Source organism: Netta rufina (assembly GCF_964035555.1).
Source record: "Netta rufina genome assembly, chromosome: 13".
Taxonomy (NCBI): domain Eukaryota; kingdom Metazoa; phylum Chordata; class Aves; order Anseriformes; family Anatidae; genus Netta; species Netta rufina.
Window position 1 is genome coordinate 10,031,085 of NC_140136.1, and position 22,117 is coordinate 10,053,201.

At 37.9% G+C, this 22,117-nt stretch overlaps 1 protein-coding gene across 3 annotated transcripts; it reads right to left on the reverse strand.

Annotated features, from left to right (window-relative positions):
* Nucleotides 1–436: 436 nt before the first annotated feature.
* On the reverse strand, nt 437–20,442 carry LSM14A (LSM14A mRNA processing body assembly factor). 3 transcript variants are annotated; one of them, XM_084294873.1, is made up of 10 exons: nt 20,082–20,442; nt 12,406–12,569; nt 11,412–11,544; nt 9,598–9,717; nt 7,622–7,798; nt 7,252–7,314; nt 6,406–6,585; nt 4,690–4,861; nt 3,562–3,790; nt 437–1,769 (listed from the first exon to the last, which is right to left on the reverse strand). In XM_084294873.1, the coding sequence occupies exons 1-10, from the start codon at nt 20,200–20,202 to the stop codon at nt 1,746–1,748; spliced, it is 1,383 nt and encodes a 460-aa protein (XP_084150999.1). In that variant the 5' UTR covers nt 20,203–20,442; the 3' UTR covers nt 437–1,745. The 3 variants fall into 3 exon arrangements, with proteins under 3 accessions (XP_084150999.1, XP_084150998.1, XP_084151000.1); XM_084294872.1 differs by having other exon boundaries at nt 9,598–9,720; XM_084294874.1 differs by lacking the exon at nt 7,252–7,314 and having other exon boundaries at nt 9,598–9,720.
* Between the last annotated feature and the right edge of the window lie 1,675 nt (nt 20,443–22,117).

Genomic DNA, 22,117 nt, shown 5'->3' on the forward strand with positions numbered 1-22,117 from the left:
CCCCGCCCCGCCCCGCGCCTCCGCCCCAAGGAAAGCCCCGCAGCCGGGTGGGGTTGAACAGTTTATTCTGCTTTCCAATGAAAAAAACAAAAACAAAAAAGAAAACCAACCCCGGCCCCCCTCCCTCTGCCGCTCACGGGACGCGCCCGGCCCGTCACGCTGCCGGGAGCGCTGCCTTCACGCCTCGCCATCCCCGCAGGAGCGCTGTTACCATGCAGAACGCTACTAAACAAGGGTAACTACCGCCTAGCGACCTCAGTAAGGAACCCATTACAAAATACTTCCTTGTAGTGCTATACAAAAGTTATAAAATTAAGATTTTATCACCCACTTTTAAATATTCCAATTTTTCCAACAGTGCAGTTTTCCACATCTTTATCCCCACTGAGTACTTTGAAGATAAAGTAACAAAAAAATTCATCAAATTAGATCAAAATGTTTTAATCTTTGGATCCCTTTATTCCTGTGGCCTTCATATACATATACAGACACAAATGACCAGGTTTCTATTTCAGCATATCAAAAAGTTGTAACTAGTCGTTCAGAATTGGCAAAAAGTCCATACTATGTCATTTGCGGATTCACTGTCTTAGAACCAGGTTTTTATTGTCTCCAAGCTATGGTCTATCAAAATGCAAACAGCTCCAAACACTAAGAATTCTTTAAATTGCTTATGTCTACAGGTATTACATCAAAGTTAACATTTCAAGAACTGACAAATGGAGACATACTTTTTGTCCCAGGCGTGCCAGGAGAATCGCTTTAACTCATGTGCCCAGTCCATTTTTAAGAAAAAAAAAAAGTTAATATTTATCACTAAGTAAAATTAATTGCAAATTGACATATGATTTTTTTTTGTCCTTATTTGAAAATATCTCCTTAATTTGGTCAAATCCTGTGATATGCCAGAAGCTACAAAATCAATTTCTTGCAAGAAAAGTTAAGAGTGTATCCAGTTCTATGCAATGGAAGAACATTTTCAAATCTTCATTATACTCCAAATATAAAATCAAACACTTAAGCCTGAAAAGCTGCTAAAGAAAAAAAAAACAACTAATTCAGTGTTCTTCAGCATATCAACTTCTGCAATAACACAGTATGTTTGCCGACTTAAAAATGTTTATTCTTTAAAAAATTAGTTGCTTTTTATACAGCTATACAAAGTTTGTAATGTTTCTTTGGCAATGGGATATAATGGAATTTTACAACTATATAAAAAGTTTCCTTTGCCTAAGAAACAGTATTTACTGTGTGTACATATCTGACTGACAAAGCAAGTTTTCTACTGTCCAGCACCCTAGTTGATAAAGTACAACTATCTCAAAAGGGATATTACAGGATTTCCAAAAAACAACCTTCAGTGGATCAAAACACTCACAGTATCGACGGCCTTCTGCATACAATTATTGTCCTTACAACTTGAAGCAATTATCAAATACAGTTTAGTAATAAGAAAAATCCTTTCAGTGATGAAAAAATACTTAAACTCCATCGAAGTACTGCTTTATAATTAACTATACATAAGAAATTACTTATCCTTCTGTCTCAAATATATTTAATGCTCACTGTTTTCAAAGATGGCCATTTTTCAAAAAGTAACTGCATTACACCCCTTTGAAATTAAATAGTTAAATCCCAGTGCTGGTGACAAGTATACAGCAAATTAACTTCATTCTTTGCAGAGATTGAAACTAATTCTCTGGATGAAGATCTAGACGTTCACGCAGTTTCAGCTTTCCTGTAGACTATGCAGCAACTTTGTTGTCTTTCTAGAGGAAACAACAGTAGAATGTTACAATTAATTTTGCAATAACAAAAACAACAGATTAATTTGGGTAACAGCACTGGGAGAAGATGCACTGTGATGACTACTTCTCATGCTCCAAAATCACAAAGGAGGCCTCAGTAACATCTGGTCAAAGCACCCCCAGTCTGGCACACCCTGAAGCAGCTACTCACTGACTGGAAGTGTGGCACAAATCTTAAGTCTTTACACCACCTCCTACTTCACTGGAAAGCTGTGAACATTTTTCATTCACTAATTCCAACCTTTGATCTTTAACTCCTCATTTCAAGCCATGCTCAGCTACCAAAAGTATCTTCAAATTGCAGGACTAATTCTTGCAATTTAACAAAGGAATAACTGAGGGACAGTCAGAAACTTTTGTTATGAAAAAAGACTTAGTATTTTTTTTTAAATGAACTGTTCAACCAGAAAGCCATGATTTTGCACTGGAGAAATTCTAGCTACTCACAAGGTAAGATACCAGAAAAAGTTCCTGAGTCAGAATGTAAAAGGCTACACTTAACTGCATCATTTTCATTAATTACGTATGTTACTGATTCGGAACAGTATAATTTCTGTCCTTTCAAGTTTAAGATAATGTCAAAAAAATGGCTTGCACTGAAATAAAATTTCAGTTTTTTTTAAGTTTTGCCAGCAATTCAGTTCTCCTGATTTATATAACCTGTCTGATCAATTAGTGCTGAAAAAAACCACCAGAGTTTTAGTTTGTTTCTAAGAAAAAGGAAGTGTATCTAAGATACCACTAGCACAGAATACATTGCTTTGCTAGCTGAGGGTGGCATCTAATTCTGTCCTTTTCCTCGGAATGGCTGATAGGAACAGGAGTTAAGAATAGGACATCTTGACAGCTTTGCAAAAGCAACAAACTGCCCAAGTGCACTGTAGAAGGAAAGTTATGCTTTTTAGCTGCCATAGCTCTTGCTGAACAAACTACTATTTCTACGTTTGCGTCATGATGAAAGCATGTTTGTATATCAGGTTACTTCAGTTAATAGGCTTACGTGGTGGTTTGTGCATAATGCTTTAAAGAATTTTTATGCCTCATTCAGCTAAAATGAAAGTAGTAGTTTTAATCTTTTAAAAGCCACCTTTTCTACGGGATGGGCAGGGATCTTCTCTTTCTCTTTTTATGCTTTATCTCCCACAGTTCCTTTTTACTATATGAGTAGCTGAAAAAAGTCAACTGTTTTGTAGCTTTCCCAACAGCTATTTAACTATAGCTCAATATAACTCCAGAGTGTATAACAAGCTTATGCAACTCAAGTAGTTTTTGACCTGACTTTTGCAAAAGGTCATCTCTACACTTCAACTACTATATTTTAGTAGCTATATAGGATATTAGAAGTATGTAAGCTTTGTGTCAACTCACAATGAAGTCAAACAAGTTCCTTGCAGACTGTAAGCCAGTTAAATTTTTCCCTTTCAGCCTTCACGTTTTCCATACTGATTAGAAAAATGCTTCCAATTCTTATTTTGAATACTTGTATTGGATCTGTAAAACCTTTTACATTTTTCTTCAAATCCAGCTACAGAACAAGTATTTAGGGCACATGAAGAAAGGCAACTTTTAGTTTTGGTTGCTGTTGATTGTAAAGTAACACTAGGTTATTACATTAAATTAACAGATTTTCAATTAATTACTGCAAAAATACTATTCAAGAACTTGTAGTCCAACATGAAAACTAAAAGCAGATGTTTTACCACCAGTTTCCAGAGAAGCTGAAAAGGTCATAATAAGATTAAATATATTTTACCCTATATTCAAAGTCAGCAAACTCCCTGCCTCCACGACCTCCTCTGAATCCACCACGAAATCCACGGGGGGCAGTGAAGCCACCTCTTCCACCTCCTCGCCCTCTTCCACCACGGAAGCCAATCCCCCCTCTGCCTCGGAACCCTCCACGGCCACGATTCGGGCGCAGCGGTATTCCAAAGGTCTCTGCATTCAATCTTCTTTCTTCAGCCCAGGTCGGTCGCCGCTCCCTGCCACACACAAAGGAACAAGGATGGATTTGTTTAGCTGTTTAAAAACGCTTCCAGAAGGAAGATTGCCTGACTTTGTCAGAATTGCCAGAAAGCCAATGAAATGAAAAAATGATGCATTATCACATTGTAAATTTCCAAATTATGCCTTCTCCAAGTATCTGCATGTCTGCCGCAAATCATTTAACTCAGCAAAAAGGGATATGTTACAGTGTTGGTTATAAACCGATAACACTAAGTTTCCTATAGAGAAGGACAAAGTCTGTATTGTCTGCACACAGCAAAATATAATAAAATAAGTAAGAGCTGTCTGCAATTTAAAACAGCAAACAGAAAGTAAGAGTTTGTAGTTATATGTGCTTATCTTATCTAGCTGCCACTAAAACATAACAAAGCCCCCCCCCCCTTTAATTCAAACTAGGTTAGCAATCCACATCATCTTGCCTAATAAATAAGGCAACAGCAAAGATAAGCTTTTATTTTCCTGTAATGCTATCTTCCCATTTAAACAATCCTACTGGCCAAGATAGTTATGTAATCTGCTTAGAAACCATTAACAAATCACAGTCAACACTGATTTAACCAAGGTGCTAATTCTGTCACAAAAAATAAAAATGTCAACAGATCTGGAAAGGAGATTATATAGTATGTACACTCAAGTTCTAGAAGCATGATTCTTAAACAGTGGTTAAAATTGTCTTGCTATTAATGCATTGCATTTGTGTACAGGAAAAAAAAAGTGCTTTCAAATTCATGTTTTTTTTTTTTTGTCCATTGCATGTGGATGTAACCCTTACTGACTTTTGATTCAGAGTTCATCATAATGAATAGTGCCTTCACTGCCTTGTGACACAGGCATGCATGAAGCAGACTAACAAGCTTCCTCTTACAGGCCATACCTATTGTCATCACAAGAGATGTTATCAAAGAAGGATTTGGTTTTGTCATAGTAGCAGTTGGGTCCAAGTGGATCTTCCTCATCTGCATTCCCTTCGCTATTTTGGGTGTCGACACCTGAGTCACCTTTGTCTTCCCCATTTATGGGCTTCTCTGGTTTCTCCAGTTTGTCTTCTGGAAAACAAAATTAAACAGAAGCCTTCCAGACCAACAGACTAACCAAAATAGCAATGGTGACTTATACCAAGACACACACACTCTTACAATACTGAGTGTTCAGAAATATGAAAAGCCCTCATAAATAGAATGTTTAAGTCAAATAATCTGACACACGAGTTAGGAAGTTTCACTGCTTCTGTCTCTAAGTTTAATATCCTCTATATTCTCTGTGGATTAAAAAACAACACAAAAAACCCACCACAGAACAAAGTTTCAGTAGAATACATTTAATAGTTACTTATTTTATAGCCTCCTACCTACCTCTTTTCCATACTTAAAAACTTAGTCATTCCTCCTACAAAAGCCAGTCCATGTTTTTTTGCTAATATTCACTACCCTTCTCTGTTGTCTTCTGACTCTGGTATCTCTTTTTGAGGCAGAGGGCATTCAAGCTATGCCATGAATTGACTATATGCTATATTCCTTTCCTAATAATACTTGAAGTTCTAACTGCAGTTTTGATTGGTACTGAAAAAAGCTGATAGTTCCACAGAACAACCTGTTATGATCCGTAAGTCTCATTACTAAATGCTTACATCTCAAAGCTCATGATGTCATGTGTGAACTTGAGATATTCCCCTCAGCCCTTTCACAACTCACACACTATCACTCACTCGGTCTCTGAGGTGTTTCTATAGTTCTCTATAATTAGATTTCCCTTTCTTATTATTCTGAAAAAAATAGTTTCAACAACAAACTCATGACTTGTATGCCAACTCATTATCTAAAACTGATCCTGAAAAAGCAAGCACTAGAGAACGAATCCCATGGGATTCCACTGGTGATTTTTCTCTACACTGAAATTTGACCATTAATTTCTTCCTGTTAGCCAAACATTTACCCAAACAGGGAACTCTTTATTTTATCCTGTAACTATTTTGTCCAAAAAATAGTAGCAGCCATGTAACCTACAGGAAGCTGGTCACTAGAGAATGAGTTAATTAAAGCATAAGCCTGTCAGAAAATAAAACAAGGTCCACACTGCTAGCACTTCTAACTACTCCTGTATTTCTTTGGAAAAGGGTAAAAGCAAGGAAATGTCAGAAACTTTTAGAAATTGAAGCCCTCATGCATTCTCCAGCAAAGTTCTGATCCCAAACTCATGTTTTTGTTACTGCTTTTGATGTATTAGTAACTGGAAATATAAATACAGATTTTCCTTTACTGCATCTTCTCCAGAACCCCAGAGTACATTAACACTATCAGGACTGCTGCTCAAGTAATCTGCATTTTTAACTGACTGACTGGTTTAAGCATGCCATATTATTTGCCAGTTAAAATTCTTTCAAAACCCAAACTAAAATGTTAATCCGAATACTTAATGAAGTAAGTAGATGATCATAGTTTACTTGTCAACTGATTTTTTTTCCCCATGACCACAAACAAGACTTAGCAGGTTATACCTCTTAAAAATGGATTCTCCAAAGCAGCATTTAAACTTTGATCAGCAAGAGATGCCTAATTTACCATGCTTAAATCTAATGCAAAAATTGGATTACCTTTTAGCTTAAGTTTACTATGAAATTCTCTATCAATTTCCTCCTTGTTGAATTGTGCATTTGCACTTTCGAAGTCGAAATCCTTCTCAAACTTCATTGGACCATCCCTCCTAATACCAAACCTTCCTCGGCCCCCTCGGTGACCTCCACGGCCTCTCCGTGCTGATGGAGCACCTGGAACTAAAAAAAGGAAGATTCTGGAATTAAAAAAAAGCAAAATGACCACCACCACACACACAAAAAAAAAACAAACTTCCAAGATAAAAGTTTGGGACTTCATGCACCCTGCACTATTGTTGTTAAAAGTCCTGTTGGATCAGCTTAAAAATCGTAAACTCAAAGTGAATACGGCAATGACACATAAAGCAGAACACACTTGGGTAGTAAAAGACTTCTTAGAAGTCATAAAAAGCTTTCTGAAGAGATAATGTCTTTCCTGTCAACTATTTTTGTAGCAAGTTACATGCTATTATGTTTATTCATGAATCTATAAACATAACAGCATGAAATAATACTTTTCAATTTTTATTCAAGTCACTTAATATAGAACAACCACAAGATATTTTTTCTTCAATGTTGACCTTTTGTAGTTGTATTTACTCTGATCCAATGTGAACTTGTTGTTACCTACTACAAACAACTCCGTGAAAACTTTCTAAATACTTAAGTTCTATATTACTATATTCTGGACTGCAAGATTTCTGGACTGAGATTTCTGGATACTAAAAACAGTCGTCGTACTTCTCAAAATATATGTAATATTGTTGTTTCTTGCAGTCTTTTAAAAAAAATTATTCATTGAAGTCTGAAACTAGAACAATAGCTATTTCTCAAAACAAGATTTACCAATTTGTCGTTTGCTTTCATTTCTGAGTTCATTTTCTGATCTTGAAACCTTGTGTGCTTCAGCTAAAGTTGGAAATAAAAAGATGATTTGTTTATCCAATTAGGTATTTTCTACCATACTTATGTATACAGCTATATAGTTCAGATTTTCAAAAAATCTAGACCTATGAATTTAAAATGAGTTTAACGTTTTAGAGAAAAAAGGAAATAACGCATGTTTGACTTTAAAAAAAGGTATATAAAATCCAGGTCTCTGCTGGCCAGTCTACTACTAATGGACAACAGGAAAATTCCTACGTGTTAACCTTAAAAAAAGCATTTCAGCTGTGTACGGTAGAAAAGAACCCACATGACAATTATCAAAAGCTACCTCGTCTGTGCTCTTGATTCTCTAGTGATTTTTGGCTAGCTGACACCATAGGTCTGGCTGGTACAGGACTCCTCCTCCCAACTGGTGCTGGAGTAGGCAAGTGGGCTGAAGCTGTTTGTACTGCTTGTTCCATGGTAGGGCTCCTTCTCAAATGATCCATCTGAGGGCTTGAACGACCTAAAATTAAAAAAAAAAAAAAGTTATTTCTCACACAGGAATTCGAGTTACTGGTCTCAACCAATCTAGACTGACAGGTTTATCTGCCTTACCAGTCAAGACAGCTGTGTCCAAAGAAGAAATAAATATTTCTGCACCCTCAGATCCACTAATCCAGAATGAAGGATATTTAGCAAATTCCCTTCCCCCAGTCTAAAAGAAAAAAATGGGTAGGACAATTAATCCCTACCAACACACATCCATGATGTGCATTTAGCTGTGGAATTAAATTCTTTGATTGACTGGAGGGATAAATACTCTTTCTGCTTCCCTGGAAAGCCAAGTGGAGAGTGACTGCTCCCAAAATCAGAAATATTGTTATGACACTGAAATTTCATTTCATCTAGCATAATGTTGTATGTTCACTACAAGATTATGAACAGTGATGGCTAGTGCCAGGCATAATGCAGATGAAGGAGCTGTAAAAGCTTCCACACAAAGTGCTCTTCATACATTTTAATTTGCAGTGTGAGTGACTGGGGCCAGAAGCATGTTTAGAATGGAGACTTCCAATCTGACCAGGCAAATTTATGACAACACTAATTTCTCAACAGATCTATCTGTGTGGTAAGACTCAAGTCTCAAGATCTAAATGAAAAGAATAAGTAACCCATAAAAAATAAACAAAACAAAACCAAAAGAACAACGCATGTATGATCGAAAAGGCAAACATTTTTAAAAGAAAATACACACAAAGAAACTTGCTGATGCCCCACTGCAAATTTTGTAGCAGAATGTCTGCTCATCTGGAGCGTATGTCACATTAAATCCAAAAATCATAGAGGTTTTAATTTCACCTGCTGAAAACCAAGCTATACTTTTTTTCCCCTCCTGAAACTAAATGCTTAGCATAATTAATTCATCAAACTAATCTATTTTCAGTAATCTACTCAACTATTCCTTGAAAACAGTCCTTATTTGTTCACAAACTTCAACTAGAATTTAAGAAAAGAGGGTTTCCTATAAGCAAAGTGTTTTGCCTTTTAACTTGACTGCAGAAACGTGAAAAGAACCATCAGTACTGTATGTTTGCACACGCTTGTAGTCACAGCAATGAAAACTGGAAGAGTAGGAAATAACGCCTTTTGGATTTTAAGGAGTAACCTTAGCACATTTTCATGACAAGTGAGGGTGAAGTTGCTTTCCATTTAGTTTCTTTCCTCTTTGCCACTCAAAAAAACATCAAGAATTATCCTTATTGCTGCTTCTCTCTTTCTGCAGTATTACAGAAGAAACTGTGCAGTTTCTATTACTGTTAAGCTGATTTAACTCTCAATGTCACTATCTCTACAGGCATTCAGGTGTGCTGTCAATATTATTTATGTAAATACACACTAATAAAAAACACTTTTAGGAATAAATATGTAAAAATTCTAGGTAGAAATTATAGGCTGAAAGACTTCACAATTCAGTAAGCATAAACTGTCTTGAGCTTTGTCATACTATCAGTAAAACTAGGTATCAGATTTCCGTATGTACCTATTTGCTAAAATTATTCAATTGAATTAAATCTTACTCCTCAATACAGATGTTTTGAAAATAACGCATTGCTAACAGTTACCTACACAGCATACCTACATGTCGGAAAATACATTTGAAGAGCAAACACTCTGTGTTGTGTTCTCTTAATATCCCACGTTTTCATGACAGAATTGAGCTGTTTGGTTAACATTTCTGGCAACAACCTAAATTGCAGGGATTGAGAAAATGACTGGTCAAAAGCTAAAACTGGAAAACAAATAATAGTCAAAATGATTTACCTTGAGACATCTGTGTTTTTAGTGACCTTGCATCTGTTGTAAATGCAGAACCAACTGCAGTGCTTTGGGACATGCTAGCACTGGCTGAAGAGTCTGTTCCAAAAGACGTTAAAGAACCTCCTGCTTTGAAAGAAATAACACAGTTGTAAAAGCCGTTCTAGACTTTCCTCTATTTTTTAATTTAAACTAAATGATTAGTGAAGCCATATTATGCAGTCGTTCTCAAATACACAGAACACTTGCTCCCCAATGCCAACTAAGTTTAATGTGCATATTCTTAACAAGTTGGTAGAACCGTATTATCTAGCTGGTTTTTATTAAAAAATAAGATAACACTGATAACTTTAACATCACAAGCGCTAACATAGCATGGCCATGCATGGCCATGATAGCACCTTACAGAATAATGCACAAATGCTATTCAGATGTATTTCAACTTCCTATCTTTCAAACAAAAATATGACTGTCAACTTTTATTTACTGGTACCAAGTTATGGCCAGTTCTTCAGCCATATGACTTTCATATGACTAGCATTTTCCCTAAAAACAGTAACATTGTCAACATAACAGTTACACAAACACAAGTTTGTGATAAAATAAAAGGTGGAATACAAAAAAGACATCTGAAACTTCATAGGAGCACCTCTGTTCTCTCATCTCACTCTCAAAGATGAATGCTTTCACCCTCAGGATTACTGCAAGCTATTAGCTGCATTTCACTAAACAAACACTTCACTAAATAAACATAGCAAAGAGTGCTAAAGATCAACTTATCTTAAATACGAATGAACTTTCTGATTATACTAGGAAAACACACTTTTATTATCATGGAAGATTAAAAAATAAGTAAATTCTGAAGACTTAAGACAAAAATTCAGAGTTTTTAGTATTTTAACTACTTTCAAAATTTTCAGCCATTGCTGTGACACCAGTCAAGTAATACCCATTGCATTACCATACTCTATCACAGCTGCACTTGTACCAGTGCAACACACACTAGTTGCTAAATTGGTATTGCACATAAGGCCTCAACTTTCTTTCCTGGCCCCAAAATTCTCATCTTAAAACAATGATGCATCTACTTCGCCTCCGCGCACTGAATGCGAACAAGATAAGCGTCATGCCTATTTTGTTTCTTTGTACAGTCATATGTGCTGGATTGGTTTTGTTCTTTACTGCTGAGAACATAAACTGAGTTCTCCTTTTACTTCAGAAACTTTAAGGGAGAAATGTAATTTGTTTGGTAAGTCTTAGAGTGCATCTACTATTAAATCTACAATGGAAAGGAGCAACACATGCAACTCACAAATACTTAAAGCAATAGATTTTGTGCCAAGCTAACATCTCATGAATAGTTAGAAAACTGTCCTGGCACATGAACTGCTGAATAATCCAAACCCTTGGTGAAGGAACACACTACCTTGGTCAGTCTAGGAAACCAGATATCCACAGCACAGCTATGAGGCTTTTCTAGAGTTGCTGCCTCTATCACTTACGAAATAGAAAGAATACAAGATGATAATAATGAATATATATATATATATCTAACAACAAATTTGTGAATACATGAACCTTTCCCCACTCATCCCTTTGAGGGCATTTAGTTCTCAATCATATGAATGTTTTGATTTGTGGTGCAAAGGGCATGAAAAACCCACTATTCTTCAGCTGAACTGTGGGACTGATACAGACTGAAGACTTTGGATCTGCCATTAGGATAAAACATCAATGGACTATCACACACTCATCGCTGTCTACATACACACATGGAACTTCACTTGCAGGAAAACACAAAACGTTAAAAATGAACATACCAACTCCAACAGCACCAAACTGCTGTCCCACTAGCGGGCTTGGACTAAACTGACTGTACGCAGGCATTCTGCCAAAAGGACCATAGGACCCCACAGATTGGAATGAAGATGTAGTTGAAGATCCTAGTGAAGACTAAAGACAAAAACACAAGAAGTAGTAAACAGCTCTGCAAGGCAAGAACGGCAGAAGCTATTCATTAAAATTTACCCTAACACCACAACTATGGCTAGTAATACAAAGAAACCGTTAACATTCAAGAGCTTGTTTTAACATCAAGACTATAACCATTTCAGTGAAGAAAAGACAACAAAAATAGTGAATTATGCAGATTATTCTGAATGAAAAAACAATCAATAGCCAAAAACATTTTTACAACTACATATACAGTTTAGAAAATGCCTTCCAATGCTACAAATCTGTGAAAACAGTACCCTAAAACTTGCAATCTTCTCTGGAGCCTCAGAAACTGAACTTTGCTTTTCTCCAATACCTCTATAAAGTTTTGTTGGCAAATATGAAAAATGTCGCATCTTTTCCCTAAAGTTTTAAAAACCACATGACCAATGTAAGGCCCTGACATACTGAAGGAGAGTGGGCTTATTACTACTATTGTGATGAGCAGTAACACAGTTCAACAGATCTCAAAGAACACAGACAGAAACAGTTGCATCAGATTCAAAAAAAGACCTTAGAGGATTACAAGTATACACCTCAAAAAATTCTCAAGATTTTTACCTTATAGAATAGCTAAACACCGGAAATGAATAAACTTTTGTGTCCAGTGTGTTGTACTAGAGTTAGATTTCAACTTTGACTTTCAGTTACAGATAGGATCCAAAAGAGGAAAAAAAAGTCTCTCCTTAGTCCTTTACACTGGATTGTGAATTTAAAAGCAATGAAGTTCTTAATTTTTAAGCACTCTCCGTTAAAGAGCTCTTTAAACTACTACGTTGTATTTTAAATGTTTATTGCTTAAGATATGTTTTGACTTACCTGAACAATAGCAGGGTCCTGTGGCAAAGAACACTGAGGCTTTGGTGGTTCACAGACAGTTAGGTCTTTAATGTCACTACCACGGAATATAATATACTCAAAGACTTCATCGCGAGGCGGTATAGGTCTATCAGTTGGTCTATCTTCTGTACCAAAGGAACGAACTGCACAAGTGGAAAGGCGAAAAAAAAAGAACAAAACAACCCTCATTTAACAAAAAGATTTCCAATATGCTGTAAAGAGTTCTAAATAATAAGAATAACATTTTGTTGAGCAAAACAGTCTAACAAAGTATATTCATTACCATTATCAACTGCTCAGACAGAAACAAATAATTTGATCTTATAAATCTCAGTTAAAATTCAAGTTGAAAGATGCCTTTTCAGTTCTTTACTTAGACATGTCTTCCACTACCAGTCACAGGTTGAATATTCCAATTGTTTTGTGAAGATGAAGGGAAGCAGCATTTTTTTTTAATTATTTTTTTTTTATTATTATTTTTTTTAACATTAACACTCACTGGAGATTAGTTATAGTTTCAGGAATGCCAAGTAGCAACAAAGGTTGCTAAGTCCTACAAATCAAGGACTACATGACTTCGCATATTTCATATTATGTGTTTGCAAGTGAGGAAAAATCTTATGCTAATACTACTAGAAATTAAGATATTACAGATGACCCAAAGCAAAGTATTTCTTAATAGATTCAAGAATGTGAATCAAGATTTAAATTGAAAATTAGTATCTCTGTAATATGTGTAGACAGTTTTCACTAAACAGAACGTATTTTGCTCATTAGTGTAAGTTTCATACGATTTACATCAAATTAAGTAAACTCACTGGGGCAGAATTATCTTCCTAAGCATGCCCACATAGTATGCCACATACATTAAATTTATTTTTATGTACTTAGTTGAATTCCAACAATTTTCAGATTGCATAATGATGGTTATTATGCTCTTCCCTTTCCCCTATGTATAATCACTACTTGCATACATGGATAGTATCACTTTACTTTCAGTACACTCTCCAAGGCCTCTCCTCACCTTAAGATTGCCAACCCTTGCTGAATATAAAATGGAACAATAAAAAAAACAAACATGTCTATAAGAGCTTGAGTTTTGTGAGCAAAAATTGAACAATGAATTGAAAGAAATTGAGAAGAATAAAATGTTAATACCATTCTACTGAACATCAACTTGTATCAGCTTCAACAATCCCTCACAACTGTCTTTGCTTCACCATTTTAAGCCATTTTTGTTTGCACTGTAAGATAGAGGTTATGCTGCAAAAACATCTGTATTTTGCTCGAACGCATCAACAATCTGGAGACATCATTAGGCACTTATTTACAGCCATAAAATCTCCAGTTAAGAAAAGCAGAGCTTCCTGTACAGTTGTACAAAGCAATATCAAGTCATTTCTCAGGCTATACCATCTTCCATCACTGTTTTTCTTCTAGTACGGCATGAACAGAACTTAACAGTCAAGTATTTTTTTTTGAGAAGCATAGCTGAGGGTTACAGAGATCATTCCACACTATAATGAAAAATAAAATTAAGTTGTTACAAATATTTAATTCACACTTGTATCATCTACTGTCATCTATTAAGCTGAATGTAATCAACTTCTCTGTTTCTATGCATCTAAAACTTTGCTCTGAATGCTACTACAGAGAGTGTTTAAGAGCTGTCAAAAGGCAAAATTGTGTTAAGTGTCTTCTCTCTCTACAGAAAAAGACCAAGTTACGTGAAGGTAAAGAATTGGTAGAAATTAATTCAAAAGTAACACAGAACAAATCAACATTATCATTTGGTTGTGTGCTTTACTGCACACAGTTCATTCTGCTGCTTTTTATTCAGACCCTTCAACTTCAGTCTTGACCGAAGATCCAGCTTCAGTTTCTGGCCATCCTATATACCCTATTAATTAGTTAACTAGTTAATTAACTTGGCTCTTCATTACATCATTTGAACTGCAGTCTTGGCAAGTATAACAGAAGTCGATTTTCCATTGGTTCTCTGTTCCACACTGAGATGGTTGGTCTAGTAGCCATTTTGCCTACAAAGGTGCACAAAAACAACCAGGCTGTGATCAGTAAGTTACTAAGTATTTCTACTTCCTAGCAAAAGTGAAGGAACTAAACAGTAGTAACACCACAGAAAGGGGTAGAAAACTAGAGGAACACATTTAACCTTTATATAGAAGAACTCATCTGATCAGCTATGGAAGAAGCCTGTTTTGAAAGCACTTCCCTTGTAAATCAGATCTATGCTATGTGCCTAAGTATATTAGCATTAATACCAACAACACAAGATACCTGGGAATTACCTTTCTCCATTCTAAACTAATGAAGAAAAAGTGAACAACTTAACTTCCGTCCACTAACAAGTTATGAGAGGAAAAGGTATTCTATCATACGTCAACAAGGACTTGTCTTTCTTCACGTCATAACATAAACTTCAAAAGTTATTTCCAACACCAAAAATTAGAATTCATCTGTAACAGATTTAATTGTCTATACAACTAGACCAAGACACAGCTAACATCATCTATGGTTTTGCAACAAAACACATCAAGAGCTGCTATTAAAAGTTTGGGCTTTTTTTTTCCTCCACCTCTTCCCTGCCCCAAATCAAGCCAGTTCTAGGGCAACTTGTTTCAAAATACAAAAACCATGTTGCCCAACAGATTGCATACCCATTCCCAACAGAAATAATTTCCTCCAACTTCGTCTTCAACCTTTCTCTCTCACCCCAAAGCAATGAGAGTAAACACCCTGAGTCTGGTTTCTCTTGGAAGCAAGGAACAATATGGACTACTCAATGTTTTTGATGTATCTATCCCAATTAGGTTCTTCATATACTGGTATAACAGTTTTCTGTTACTTTTAATAACTTCCAAAGAGATATCTGTCTTTATAGTTTCTTCTTTCCTAGACTGGATTAGGATTTAACAGAATCTGAAGTCATCAGAGCAAAGATCTTAATATTAAAGGTGATCAATACAGTAGAATATTCAAAAGAAACAGCTTTTACCATAATTCTGCATTATCAGAAATACTAAGATGCAGAGTATCAAAAAGATAAGGTACTGGAGCAGCAGCAGTCTTAGAGCTCTGTCCAGCTCACTCTCTTGGGGTATTTCCTCAGACTACTTCCTTCCTCCAGAACAAGGTGCAGTAGTTCATATATAGCAAAATACTGAAGAGTGAGAGGAAATGAAAATAAGCACATGAAAAATAACATCATCTTACAACATTTACCAGGACTGTGGTAAACTCATTCAATCTTACCTTGCCAATTAAAAGTTGTGGCTTTTTTTTGTTTTGTTGTTTTTTTTTTTTTTTTTTTTTTTTTTAAATGAGCTAAACTGGTTTATTGACTTGCAAACAAAAACCTATCATCATAATATTAAAAGCAAACTTATTTTGACCAACCTCAATGTTACAACTACATACCCTGTTTTAATACCTATTACTATGTTATACTAGTATGGTATCCAAGGAAACCACCGCAACTCTCCCTATCAGTTAACAAAAACAATCACCTTTTGGATGACAAAAATACTGTTAATCAGAAGCCACACTTTACTAGCAAAAGAGGATTCTGTTCCCCTTTAATGTGAATTATTGCAAATATGCAGTTCAGTCAGTCTCTGCACACAGCTCCAAGACAGTCTCACCAGCCTTACTTTGGATGTATCACATAGATGCAGAAACCAGTGCTTCCCCACTCTTAAGGGTCCCACGAGATGTTTGGTGACAAAACTGAGGCCACCTCTACCAGAGCAGTTCACTATATCTCTCTTCAACACCTCACAACCCTTTCCCTGCACACCACTGAGGTAATTACTAAAGTGAAGGACACGCACCTTCAGAAACAGTAACTCATTCCTTACTTACAGGAGTGTTGTGTTAACAGGGAGATAAGGTATGACGAAAGCAGACAGGAGTGGGCTTTGACAAGAGGAACCATTCTGCTGTGACACACTATGCATAGGGCTGGTTTGGCACACCTGCCTTTAACCTCAAGATGTTGGGGGAGCATACAACTTAACAGACCCTGAAAAACAACATCATACAAATTTAATAGAACTACCCCTTCCTTTTCTGTACCTACCCTTGCATTATAGGGAATACTCAGATCTTCACACAAATTTAACTTGATTCTATCTTCATTTCTGACTCTTTCACACGATTAATATTGTGTAAAAGTCTAAAAAAAAGGCAAGTTTTCTCTTGCATGCATCATTAGACAACGGAAAATACAGGTGGCTGAACATGTCAGAATTTTAACTACTTATCAAGTGCATGAATGCAGCTTCATTAATAGCTATTAATTATAATGGTCCAAATGCAACTCCAACCATGAATCCCCAACACCTGATTAAGTGAAAACTGATATGTTATATCAGAGAGACTCTCTCATTTTCTTATACTCACATTCCCTATGGTTGGCAGGGAACAAAGCTTCTTCTGAACCAATATGATTGTTCTTACAGGGCCTACCTACATTAAAAATCCCTCTCCTTAAGTCAGTGCCTTGGAACAGAAAGCCATTATGTATTATAAGGCTGAAAGATCACAACTACTTTTTAATGCTGCAACATGCAAGACCAACCACGATCAGACACAATTATTTTACAGCTCCTCCTAGGTAGGACAGCAAGCACCACAGTGAGGAAGTCTTTATGCCTTCTATCTGTGGCTTGCAGTCTGTTCTGAAACTGGTTGGACTCAATGATGGTTTAAACAAAAACAAGAAAAAGTGGAACTGGAGGCACATTCCAAACTAATTTAATTTGAAACTTGAGAATACAAGTGGGCGTTTTTTGTTTCCAATCACTAGCTCTAAGAAGGTGGAAATCCAAAGAAAACATATGCACCCAATAATATACAAAAACATCAGAAAAAATAGCTAACTTGCTTAGCATTTGGAATTCAGTGTCATCTAGACAGCAGTTTTTATTTAAATAACGACAAACTTGCACAATTTCTGAAAGGATCCATTGCCTTCCATCATCAGCCGTATGTTATACTCAATACTTCAACAGTTGCTATCTGCCTCTAATTCACAAGGCCACAACTTTCACTACTGAAAGGATCACAGCTTTGTAAATAAAATTCTGGCTAGAGAACTAGAAAACACTGCCCCTCAGTAACTGAAGACTACAGTCTGTATTCTGTTATCAACCCAAAAATCATACTTCTGCCCAAACCACAAAAGATTTAAGACAGATTACATTCCACACGCACACCCTCCATCAGTTTAACCTCAGACTTCAGTTTAGCCTATTTAAGCCCAACTGCCAGACAAATCTGTAGCTATTCAAGAACAGATTCTATCCCTGCTTTTGCACTTCATGTCAAAAACAATTTCTTCTATTTCAGTTAGGAAAAAATAATAGTAACCTGTCATGCACTCAACTCAGGTAACAGTCACACGAAGCCAACTACAGAGTGGAACAAACTGGAAGCAACATTTTTTTTTCCCAGACAGAAAACATTTTATCTGTGGTAAAGACCCCAGTAAATAGTTTTGGTTTGACTTCTGATCTTACCACAGAAATAGATAAATATTACCCAATTGACATTTTTACAGCTACAGACACTTTAGAAGGAAGATGCATTTTTTTCTTTTACAAACAGTCCTAGCCATAGTTAACCACACTTGTCACCTTATATATACATGCTATTATACCACACACATATGACCTAAGCCTTCACTTATTCAAAAGCCTGAATACTCTATACAGCTGAACACTTTGTTCACGAGCACAGTGAGTTGTTTCGCAGTCTAACATGGTTGTTATCAGCTTCCAGATTAATCTCGAGATTTTTAGTTCTCAGTAGCCTAGAAATACTGGTTTATTCTCTTCTGAATCATGGCACTGTCATTACAAAACACACATTCTTCAGCTAACTCAGCCAAGTTTTATTAAAGCAAATTTAATGGTTTAGATTTACATTTGTGATGAGAGCTACAGGAAGAGAGTAGATTAGATTTGTAACTGTAGTTTGATCCATCTTTAATAACTACACTTTGGCAGATGTGCCATGACATGACTTAATCACTCCCGAGAACTCATGCAAGATCGGCTTGGTCAGCACTAAATCTGTCTAATTTACAGTAAGACAAGCTCCTCAAGGATGGGATTCTAAGTGCTTTTGTACAAACCTTAACAATCATAATATTAAACTGGAATTTCTAAACTTTTTTTTTTTTTAATCACAGTGCTCATCACCTTTTCATGTTAAAAAAAGCTATCCGTCCTTTTAAAACACATAATTCAATTCCAGCAACGTAATTCAACCTCAAGGCAACTTTAGAAATAAGTAAGATCACATCATGAAGGCTAAATGGTCTGCAAATGAACTACGCAAGCCAACCAAACCTACTATAAGGCGTTTCAAAGCATACATGCAAGAATTCACAAGACAAAGCAATGCATTTTTTAAATAATAATTGTCCGTATACTTGGTGGTGGGAGCCGCCTTAAAGTGACATGGCACACAAACAAAAATTACTACAGATGCCAATGAGAGATGAAAGGAAACTGCTACGATATAAACTCCACAGACCAACTATATATATACACTAATCATATAAAGAAATCTATAGACTGTCATGAACCTAAAATGTTAAGTATGCCATATGAAACGGGAACAGAGGCTTGGAATATTCTCAGTGCCAGAAATTTAGTTTACACAAAGAGCAGTTTTTGGATGAACTCTCTGCTTTCATATATGCATCTAGATTATTTAACCACACTACAGAGTCAAGAATTGTAAATTAAAATACCACCAGGTTTTGCAGAATAAATAAAAGATTAAAACGGTATTAAAAACTCTTATTTTTTGACCTGAATATTGTACTTTGACTGAGATGGCTAACAGACTTGTGTTGAGCGTACATTATCACACACAAGGAATGGTGACGTCCTTCATGTGGCCATTTTTAAAAACTTTCCCCCACTCCCCAGTGTCCAACATTCTCACATTGTAAGCACATTCTCCTAACATGCACATACGCACTTTGGCTTATATATTCTCAAGCCCGTGCCAGCACAGAATTTTGATCTATACAGTGCCATACATACAGTTCACGATGAGTTTCTGAAGAGCTCTTTGTTGACAATCTAGCACCCATAGTATCTCCTGCAGACCTCAGCTGTCTCCTACTGCAGGACGCTAAAGAGTTGAGCAGTACGCGGCCCCAGACCCTTTAGATCCGGAATCCTTACGATGCAAAGTCGTCCTTCTGCCTACCCCACTTCCTACTTTCGTAACTCAGAAGCGCTCCCACCGCTGAGCTCTGCGTACTTTTCCTCCACCACGACCTCTTTAGCAGCCCTTCCTTCCCTCGTCCTGACCGGGGCACCGCTCCCAGCTCCTTTTGACGAGGCCGCAGCCGGGATGGGGGTTCCCGGGGGCGGCGGCACCAGAGGCCGCGCCGCGCTCTCTGCGCTGCTCCCCGGCCCCTCGCTCGCTTCCACCCCCGCTGCTCCGGGCGGGAGGCCGTGCCTGCGGCCCAAACCGCTCAGCTCCCGGCCCTCCCGGCCCGCCCTCGGCACCCGGAGCCCCCTCGTCGCCACACGGCTCCGCCGCCGCCCGCCCCGCTCCCGAGGCGCGGTTGGGCCTCCAGGCCCCGGTCCTCGGCTCCGCCAGCTCCTCACCCTTGGCCAGCGCCACGGTGGAGTTTTCGGTGTCGATGGTGTAGAGGATCCCCTCATAGCGGATCTCGGCCTTGGAGATGAGGCTGATCTTGCTGCCGATGTAGGGCGTCCCCCCGCTCATGGTGCTGCCTCCTCGGTCAGGGACTCCCCCCTCCTTCCCTGCCGAGCGCAAACAACTAAACGAGCCCGCCTCGGAACCGCGGCAGGCGCTCTCCTCCTCTCGCTTCGAGGCCGACCTCCCGCCGATCCCCCAGCGCCGGCTCCCCCCGCGCAGACTCCCTCAGCACAGCCCGCTCCCGCAGCGCCCTGAAGCTCCCAACATGGCGGCCGCCTTCATCTTCCCTCAGCCGCTCCCCCTCCTTCACCCAGGCCGCGAAATGGATGCCGGGAGCGGCGGCGGTCTCGCGAGAAGTGCGGGGGCGGGGAGAGCAGGGGCGGGGGCGGCCATTTGGGCTGCCCGCGAATTTACCTCAGGGGCTCTGAGGGGCGCTTGGTGCCTTTCACTGGGTTGTGGGGTGCAGGGACGCTCGGTGCTTTTCCACCTGGCTATGGGGTGCACGAATCGTTGGGCTCAGCCTTATTGCTTTTTTTTTCTGGGGCTCTGCGGGTGCTGGGGCTCCCCCTCCCCGTAGCCTGCTCCCTGCCCTAGCCTGGGAGCAGCGGGGGCGGTGTGCCAGTCAGGTGGGTAGGTTTGTTCAGTCATTTAGAGAGCCGCAGAAGTCTAAGGGACAGTAGCTAGCCAGCTCCCGTTTCAAGGGGAATTCCTTTTGCTCAGGTGGTGGTGTTGATAGATCTCACGAAGTGAGGCAGTTGTTGATGAAACTATGACTTTAGTGTGGAATTACACCTGGAAAAAATATCCTTTTAGTACAGGCAAACAACTTGTGATTTTGAGATTGCACTTTGCTTGTATACCTTCTGTGAAAATCATGAATGAAGCTTCATGTTGGAGACGTAGCATGTTAAAACATGATACTGCCGCAGGGCTCCTTTTTCAGATTTGCAAGCTAGGAAATTACATGCAATAAAAACTAACATCTGAAAAGGGTACTTAATAGACTTTGTTACAGCAACTGAACACTAATATGTTGTAAGGGTTCAGCAAGTAGTTTGTTCAAAATACGACTTTGAAACACAACAGCAAGCCAGATTTTTCTGGAAGAGCTTGGGTGTTACCAAGCAGGAACCATGCTAGATTTCTGGAAGTTTCATGCTCATGTAAAACTGTTGGTGAAGTCATGGAGGGCCTTAATGCCCAGGGGCTATTACAGCCATACGTTTCTAGGATGTGGTGGGCTACTGAAAGAGACTGGATGCACATGGCCATATCAAGTCCATGGGAGACAACTGTTGAAAATCAGCATCTGTAACACAGCTCAGAGTAAAGCTACTGTTAAGACAAATAAGGAAAAATACCTTGCCTAAATGATACTTAGGATTCAGGATTGGATTTTTTTCAGAGGAATTAGAGAATTTTGTCAACCAGCAATGTATAAATGTATTGTGGCATATTACCACAATATGGCTGTTTCTATACTTGACTTGAAAGGACATTAAAATTTTTTCAGGCTGATGACTGAATAGCAATTTAACAAATTTTGTGGTAGATTTTCTTCTACAGGCAATTTTAAAATAAGATTAGAAGTTTGTTGTTGTTGTTAGAAATATGACTATTAGAAAAATATCAGGAAAAGATCGTATTTGAAGAGGTCACATGAGATCGTCACAGTTGCTTTGAAAATATTATTCTATACAATTTAGCTCCTAAAAATGAAGAGCAACAAATTTATTCAGAAATGTCTTCTGTACTTTTCTGTGATGAAAAGTGTATGTGACAAAGTGACTTTTCTGTGTGAAAAGCGACTATTTGAGAAAGATTTTTATGACGAAACGAATATGGCAGTTCACAGAGATCCTGAACTTCACAACTCTCATTCACTACAAAAAAGTGCAAGCCAAAAGCCAGTTTGAGCAACAAATTTATATACAATATCATGTCGTCAATTTTTGACTTGAAAGGAGTCTACTGTGTATCA

Bases quoted from the DNA above. Each gene is read 5' to 3' on its own strand.
- LSM14A (XM_084294872.1), bottom strand. From the start codon at position 20,202: ATGAGCGGGGGGACGCCCTACATCGGCAGCAAGATCAGCCTCATCTCC. The intron at 7,799-9,597 runs GTAAATCATTTT...TTTTAATTTTAG, and splicing joins AAAAACACAGATGTCTCAAG to GTCGTTCAAGCCCTCAGATG. The intron at 3,791-4,689 runs GTATGGCCTGTA...TGTGTGTGGCAG, and splicing joins ATCTCTTGTGATGACAATAG to GGAGCGGCGACCGACCTGGG.